The following is an 8,938-nucleotide window of genomic DNA, read 5'->3' as shown; positions in this document are numbered from 1 at the left end:
CTAAACCTTTTATTTTAAATAGTATAATGTCGGAGTTTTTTTGCCGTCCGCGAGGAAAAGAAATGAGGAGGCGTGTGGCGCAGTGGATAGAGCCTTGGTGTTGGGATCAGGGGAGCACAGGTTCAAACCCCACTGCTGTCAGCATGTCGTTGTGTCCCAGGGCAAGACACTTCACCCCAAATTGCTCCTGTGGGGATTGCCCACAGTATTGAGTATGTAAGTCGCTTTGGATAAAAGCGTCTAACAAGTAACATGTAATGTAATGTAAAATGGGGCTCAGATTTGTTTAAATCTTTTTTTCCTTCTAATTTGTTATTATTTGCTGCAGGCACGAAACATACAACCAATATAAATACATTGCTTCTAAAATCGTTCTGTGTCAGAATACTGAAATCTGTATTTTTTTTATCTCTTTTTCCTTCTAATTTGTTATTATTTACATTGCTTTTAAAATCGTTCTGTGTGACACGACAAAAAAATGGGGAAATCGTGTTGGTGAACACGAATCAATAGATTAATTTCGTGACTATAACACGAAATGCCATGAGACTGGACATTCATGTTTCCCAGGATGAATTATAACAAATTCAGAGATCCCTTAACTTTACGTAGTATGGTTTATGAACAAAAACCTTTGAAACCAAAGGCATTCCCTTCAGCGAAACAGCACTTGCAGTTTAGTGCTAAGTCGAAAATGTTAGCAATACTGATAAACGTTTTAGCATGCTGGCATTAGCATTTAGCTTAATAGCACTGCTCAGTGACTGCTCAGTTGGACTGTATAGCTAGACCTATAGACTTTTGGACTGTGTTAGTAGCCTACTCTATATGTATTGTATACTGCCCACTATTTTAGGGTTTACGTATGCCAAGAGCAGACAAAGGTTAAGTAATCTCATACATTCTTGCTGATCTAGTATGCATCCAAACATTTCTTGTTTACACAAAATCCACATAATGCAATTCAAACGCAATAATACACACTCAACTTTACTTCAAACTTAGTATGAATGGTATATTAGTATGCCCCTTCAAAAACAGGCTCTCCACCTTTATTCCTGTGTCTTTCCAATTTAAATAATATCTGCAGTGTGCTACATATAGAATATATTGCTGAACTTAACATGAATAAGTGTCGAGCTTCATCTGTCAAGCTAGAACAAGGCAGGGACACACACGCAGAGTAAATGAGTAAGAACACACATCCAACACTGGAGATAGCATGCGGCGAAGGCATGTAGGTGTTGGAGCGTGAAGGGTTTCCCCTGCTAATACAGATATAATGATGTGACTACTATATCAACGTCACTGTGTGAGGGCTGCCTGAACACAGGAGCAGTTGTTTTGTTGATCTACTAGACAGTTCTTCGTGACTCACACCTCATGAAAGAGAGAGGTAAAGATAGATAGAGGTAACAAGAGATATATAGTTTGATGAACAAGAGGAGACATCGGATAGTGTGTTGTTTGGACTGCGCTGAGAGAGAACTGAAGCCCACAGTGAGTTGGCCTACATTCATGTAATTTAATGAGAGGGGAAACACAGAGGCAGCCCTGTGTCTATCTAATTATTTATCAACATAGTTTGTGCGTGTCAATATGCCGTGGATACTGTGGATGATGCATAATCTAGATCAGTGATTCCCATCCAGAAGTACTTGTACTCCAAGAGGGGACTTCAGTTACAATGAGGGCTCAGCTAATACATTTTGTTTTAAATAAACACCTGAATATATGTTGTAATTGAAATCATCAGACTAGATTACTAACTAGCGGATAGGTAGTTAGATAAAAGTAATACATCGTTGACAAATAATTACAAAACGTTGACACGTTTAAGTTATCTTAAGTAATGAACAAATGCTTCAAATGGATAGCAAAAAGTTATAGATAAAGCTAAACTAGTAACCTTGAAGACATTTAAGAAAAAAAGAAGCAAGACAGCTAAATTAATAGATGAAAGGTTCAGCTAAAAGTTTAGAAAAAAATAAACATTTACATTGAAGTGTGTTGGATAAATGTTTGAAATACTTTAGCTAAGAAAACCCGTAAACCGCTCAAAGGTAAAGTTCTGATTTTGATTCTGAGATAGAAAAAGCATAAATGTTTGAAATCAAGATAAATGTGTACGATAAATGGTTGAAATACAACTAAAAGTCCTGGATAAATAATGTAAATCAAAGCTTGAATTTGTGGATAACTGGTTGAACCAAAAGTACAAGTGTTTAAAATGTCCAGTTGAGATAATAGAAATGCAATTTATTAAACCAACCTAAAAATAACTCAATTTATATGAAAAATTATCGATTATTATTTATTTGATGTAATGAATACTGTTTTTAATACCATCTAGTTGGAAATCAATTCAAAACATGACATCTAGTGCAGGTGTTTTTCAGTGTGTGTGTGTTTTTGTGTGTGTGTTTTCTTGTGTGTTTCTGTGTCAACATCATGGTCTGGATGTGACAATGCCACTCTCTTTTTCTTCGAAGGTGACATACTTGATAACATTTTCACTTTCAGACTCTAAAAGTGGTAATACTTTGATATCCATCAAATGTCCCAAAAGACCCAGACACGAACACATTCACACACACACACACACACACACACACAACATATCACACACATCGCCGTCTCTGGCATTTCAGTGATTTAAAGCGTCATCCCTGGTTGCCACTAGCTTGAAACTGTGATCTTCACATATATGACACCTCAGCTCAAACAAGGACCATACTACTAACACACACACACACACACACCACACACACACACACACACACACACACACATACACACACACACACACACACACACCACACACACACACACACACACACACACACACACACACACACACACACACACACACTGAAGGGATGTCTCTGCTCGGCCTCTCCTGCCGTCATATTCTCACTTCCTGATTTAGACAGACAGAGACCAATCCTTTGGGACACAGACACATTTCTCTCCTTCGCTCCTTCCTCCATTGCTCCCCTTCTCTTCGCGCTGCTGCTCCCTCTCGTGAGGATGGAGGAAGGCGGGGCCGGAGGTTAGACAGATGGAGGCGGGTGATACATCGATACAGTCTCAGGATTGCTCCTGCGGGAACAGTGTGATGGAGAAGGGAAAGTAGAGTGAAAAACATGAAAGTCTCACCAAGTTTTTTTTTTAACAGTCATGAGAAGACAGGGAGAGGCCAGGCTTATGAACACAGATATAAAAGCAACAGCCATAACATATATTTTTTCAAATCATCAGAAAGGGATATCACATTTACTGCATGGACGTTTCTTGCTGGAATATACAATATCTTTAGGATTTATTTAATTTAAAAGAAAGTCAAGTGGGTTAGTTTGCTACACAGAATGAGTTTATAATAAGTGGGCCTTCTCTGTGAAGATGTTTAAATGTAATCCTTTTAACATTTATCACGTCTGTCAACCCAACTGTGGATGACAGGAATGTTTCCAGCATTATTCCCAATGGTATTTTGCTTGTTCCACAACCTGCTATTGTGAACATGTTACAAGCCCTAAGCCAGTCTGAAAGAACATCTGCTGTTCTTTGCCAAAAACTCTAAAAAATTAATATTTTCAACATAATTTGAACATAATAGGAACTTGGTGCCTTAGGTGCCTCCTCCTTATGTCTCTGTTTTTCTTTCTGTTTTATAAAAGCAGAAATATTAAATAATTAAAAAGATGTTCCATTTATTAAAATGTATTCATACATATAACTGTTATTCATAATTGAGATGGAAAGTCTTTCTTCGCTGAGAGGGGTGGAAACAATTATTTAATCACATACAACATCAAAATAATTACAAATATGTTGCCACAAATCTGAATTTCAATCTCAAATCAGGTTAAAATATTCTAATATTATCAGATTAAATGTTTCATCCATAAGACATCCTTGATAGCACTTTAAAACAACCCAATAACTCTTTAAACCAAATTAGACCAAAGTGGGAAAAGAAAGGCATGAGCCATTTGAAATGCCAGATCTAAACTATGTATCGCTTCCTTATAGATTATTCCAATAACAACCATTCAAAGGGGGAGGTAGGGAGTGTTAGGAGAAAAATGGAAACAGGCAAGCACTTTGAAAAAGTCTCAAGTCTGGAGTTGCAAAATATCAGTCCAATCGCTGATGTAGAAAGAAAACAGGAAATGTCATGACTGGTGTGGCTACAGTGATGACCCCTTTATATTCAGTCAGACTGAGAGGAGGTTGACTTCTGAGGTACTGTGAGGTTTCCTTTTCTTTCTTCCTGGTTGTTTCTACTGTCACTGCTGTCAACAGCCGCTTTAGGTCACTGAGAGGCTACCACTTAATCTACCTGTGTTTTAGCACATCACACGCCACACTGCACCCAGCACAAACACACACGTGCACGCTCAGAGGGAGAGGCCACTGGTTGAGGCAGATCAAGGAGCTGCACAGGAAACAGGGATTTGTTGATATGGATTGAGTGACCTGGCAAAGGTGGTCAATTAAATGAAGGAAGGAAGGAAGGACGAAAGGATGAGTAAGAGGACGAGGAGGAAGAGGAGAGGTATGTGGAGTGAGGTCATGTTGTGAAGAGGTGAAAATAATAGGTAAATAATAGATCCTGGAAATTAATTATTGAAGGAGTACATTGATGCTTTCATGGGGAGCTGAGATAACATTCCTGGGTTCATTCATGAAAAAAGGTTTTTGGAGAGTGCAAGAGAGTGAAAGAGGGGGTTGTTGCTATGTCAGGTTTCAGTTGCGGGTTCGCTGCAATATACTGTACCTTCCATTACTATTCACTTTCAATAGTGAGATTCACTTACACATACAGTATGTACACTGAATGCAATTGTATTGCTTTATTCTAAATTATGCTGAATATTCTGTCTGTTATTACTCTAAGGGAGATGTTATGTACTCTACTCCCTGTTTTTCTGGATGTTTTTTGATCAGTTTTGATCTTTTATTGATCTATTGTTTCATGTCACACTTTACACATACTGTAGGACCCCGGCCCTTCCCTGTCTCAATCCCTATAATGCCATATCTTTTTGAGTGGACAAGTGACAGAACAATGCACTTCAACAGAGGTTTACTGCACACACACACACACACACACACACACGCACACGCACGCACACACTCACACGCGCACACACACACACACACACACACACATACACACTCACTCACTCACTCACACACACACACACACACACACACACACACACACACACACACACACACACACACACACACACACACACACACACACACACACACACACACACACACACACACACACACACACACACACACCACACACACACACACACACACACCCTGCTGTTGTACAGTAGACAGCTTCAGACATGCCAGGGCTGGACATGCCCAAAAGGCAGAGGCTGTTCCCGGTCACCTATCAGCTGGTGGCAGACAGTGGAATGTGTATGTGTGTGTGTTTCTGTCACTTGCCTTATTCATACACTGGTTTATTTCATATTCATCATTGATTTGAGTTTCATATTCTCACTGTTAAGTGGTGCATATATGCAATGATTTTTATTAAAGTACAATATATAGGCTCTTTTAGCCATGACATGATGAGACAAAAATCATCACTGTCAACTAAAAGCAAAAATACAAAATCTGTGCTTAGACTCAAGCAAAGAGGCCAACAAGCTTTCCTAACCTGGATGAGACTCAGCTTTACTTCATATCATTAGTCTAAGAGTCAGGAAGTAGGCTTGTGGATTCAGTGTTGGGGGTACTAACATGTCACAGGACATGCTAGAGAAGAATAAATGAGACACGAGGAGGCAGCAGCCCACCCAGGACGGCTGGCACGGCAGCCAGGGGCGGGGCCAAGACAGCATGGCACACGTCGACCTCAGACCCCCCCCCCCTCCTCCCTCTCTCCCCACAGGCTCTGACAGGCGGCACAGGAACCCCTTGGCCCAGTCAGGGGTGGACAGCCATCTGACAACTCCCCACCTGCATGACCTTTACCATGCTTGACCCCCTGCAGGAGACAATCACCTCATAGCAAACAGCCCCACGGGAGATGTAGACACACAGCACCGTCAGGGAGACACACACAGACTATGACAGAGTTTGATAGAGGGATGGATAGTCCGACTGCGACATTCATACACTCTTGTGATCAAATATTTTATTTTAGACCCCTTTTTCCTTGATTGCTTAGCTAAGCTTAATGCTTAGTGTGATCCACTTCATCTTCCCCATCAAACTGCACAGGTTAGTCTTCTCTTGCAAAGTGTTAATGCATTTTAGTTTGTTTAACATTTCACAACCTTTTTCGAAACATTTTACAGAGATCTCATAAAAAGTCACACAACTACATTGGATTAACTGTGAAAAACTAAATTGAAACATATAGTATATTCACAGTTTATGAAAATGACTTTCAAAATGATCAATTGCTAATGCACATGTAAGAAATTATATGGGTATCAAAAGATCACAGTTTATTTCTGCCATTCCCAAAAATCAAAGTCATTATTATTTTATCTTACTACTTATTTAACTATCAAATTGAGGACCTTTCTATCCCTGATTGTATGGTTATTTTATTTCCATTTTCATGTTAACCCCTCATTTAATTTCTTAGTTATAATGCATATAAAGTTTATTATTAGTATTATTATCATTCACGGGATTACTTGTTATTTTTACTATTGTATGTATCCTCATTATTCTTATTAATCCTTTTATTGTCATTTATTACCAACACTTGTAGCAGCAGAACCACTAAGGAGAAAAAGGACTGCTGCTTTAAGCCGAGGATACGTCATCATGAGGCGACATGGCGGTTTGGGACAACAAATGTGGAACGTTGGTGTTGGCGAAAATGCTTGAAAGTAAGTCGATGTTGTTCTTTAAGAAATAAACGACGAAGAAAGTGTGCCATATTGACGTCATTTTAAAATTAGTTTACGTATGGGACGCATCATTAAAATAAAAGCACGCTGTTTGTGTTTATAGCGTACGTTACAAAAACGTCACTAACTTAACAGAAACGTGGTGTTACAACCTAACTCATTTTAATTTCTTCCACTCTTAGGTTAACCGCAGAGCTCACCTTTCCTTTTGCTACAATATCTTGCTTCAAACATTTCAACCAGCAATGAATCCAGTAATTAGACGGAGACTTCCTCCCTCTGTGAGGAGTCTTCTGACAGACATCGGTCCAAAGGAGGAGTGGACTGACGTGGAGCCGGACACAGAGACCAGAGATGGGGTTCTGCTCCCCTCCAGAGGACCTGCTTCTGGAGAAGAGGCGTTTCTCTCTCCAGCCAAGACACAAGACGATGGTAGTAACGCCAGAAGTACTGCAGTCTGCATGCTGTGTAAATGCAAGCCCTCTTCATACACCTGCCCTCGGTGTAACCTGCATTACTGTGGCTTGGCTTGCTACCAGAGCCCAGATCACTCTGTGTGCTCTGAGAAGTTTTACAAGGAGTCTGTTCTGCAGGAGCTGAAGGAAATGGGGAAAACAGAAAGTGAAGGGAGGATTAAAATGCAGGAGATACTCGTGGGACTGAGACAAAAGGCTGAACGCACAGACGGGGGGATGGAGAGTGTGTTAAAGGATGCTGGTATTCTGTCAGATGACACAGAGGAAGGAGAAGGAGAGGCAGAGGAGAAAGTGCAGGTTGTGGAGCTCCTATCCAGGTTAGCAGAGCTTCAACAGTCTGGAGAGGCGAGTGAAACGGAGATTGAGGCTATTTTGAGGAAACTTGAAGAGATTGGAGGAGGAGAGGCGCTACAAGGTGACATAGATGAAGGTGCTGAAGCTGCAGAAGGCGAGGTGGATTTGGCTGATCGACTCTCAGGCCTGGATGTTGACAAACTTTCAGAAGAGGAGCTGTGGGAAGTTCTCAACAGTGAAGAGAAAGAGAAGTTCATGGATCTAATAAAAGGCGGAGCTCTTAGTGGGCTGGTTACCCTGTGGAAGCCGTGGTGGGAGGAGCATGAGGATGGAGGGAAAGCACTGGTGGAGGTGCTTGAGGAGGAAGTGAGCAAACTGGAGAGGGACAATTCAACAACTATGGATGAAGAAGACAAGACATCCAAAGAAGTGGTTCAGAATCAGAGCAAAGCAGCTGCAAAAAGACAAGTGAAAGGAGCAAAGGGTGAGGAAACAAGCAAGGGAAGGTCAACCAATCCCAGTGTCCCTAAAGTTTCTGCAAAAATCCCAAGGTTGAGCTCCTTATGTGCAAATCCATCTCCCCTGATATGTTATGGTTTGGTCAATGCACTTTTTGGCTACTCCTTCACCCTGTGCCTGTTTAACAATGACACTGATTCACTGATGTTTGAGTTCTGTGACATGATTCTTGCTCTGTCTGAGGCACTGAACTCAAACAGGGTGTTCAACTCTGTCCAAGAGGCCTTAAGCTGTGGAGAAGCTCTGATTCTGGATGGAGGTTACCTAGACAAGGAAGACCCTCTCGCCCCAACCAGGGCGGTGGAAGCTGTGGCTCACATCATGACCGGCAGAGACAGAAAGGATGCCACAGGATACGGCCTTTCAGCCTTCAGTCAGCTGCGCGCGGTGCTCTCCAAGGCTAGAAGTGCCCTATCCAAAGAGGGAGAGGAAGGAGCGAAGAGACAGAAATACTTCCTGGCAAGCAAGAAGTGTGAGTTCCTTCAAGCCTGGGTGTTGGACAATGCCGATGGGATTCGTAGACTAGCTATTGAGTTGTGGAACGAACACAGTAAGAGAGAGAGTGTAAGGAGCAGCATGGAGCAGGCCAAAACTGTGGTTGAGGAGAGCTTGAAGAAAGAAAAGAGAAAAAAGAAAAGCAAGTTAATTGAAGAACTGAGCTAAGGAATTCTCTCTCTAATAAATACATGTTTGTGAATGTTCATGATGTAATAAAAATGTTTGAATAAATTACCCTTTTTACTGTGA

At 41.0% G+C, this 8,938-nt stretch overlaps 1 protein-coding gene across 1 annotated transcript; it reads left to right on the top strand.

The window, feature by feature from the left end:
* The first annotated feature begins 6,816 nt into the window (after positions 1-6,816).
* znhit2 (zinc finger, HIT-type containing 2) lies at positions 6,817-8,938 on the top strand. Its single transcript, XM_034237731.1, has 2 exons — positions 6,817-6,881; positions 7,085-8,938. The coding sequence occupies exon 2, from the start codon at positions 7,148-7,150 to the stop codon at positions 8,852-8,854; it is 1,707 nt and encodes a 568-aa protein (XP_034093622.1). The 5' UTR covers positions 6,817-6,881; positions 7,085-7,147; the 3' UTR covers positions 8,855-8,938.

The sequence above is a fragment of the Gymnodraco acuticeps genome, unplaced genomic scaffold, assembly GCF_902827175.1.
Source record: "Gymnodraco acuticeps unplaced genomic scaffold, fGymAcu1.1, whole genome shotgun sequence".
NCBI lineage: Eukaryota > Metazoa > Chordata > Actinopteri > Perciformes > Bathydraconidae > Gymnodraco > Gymnodraco acuticeps.
Note: the sequence above shows the minus strand (reverse complement) of the source record. Positions and strands in the feature narration are given on the sequence as shown.

What these genes read in the sequence shown, in the direction of transcription:
- znhit2 (XM_034237731.1), top strand. Translation starts at nt 7,148, where the DNA reads ATGAATCCAGTAATTAGACGGAGACTTCCTCCCTCTGTGAGGAGTCTT.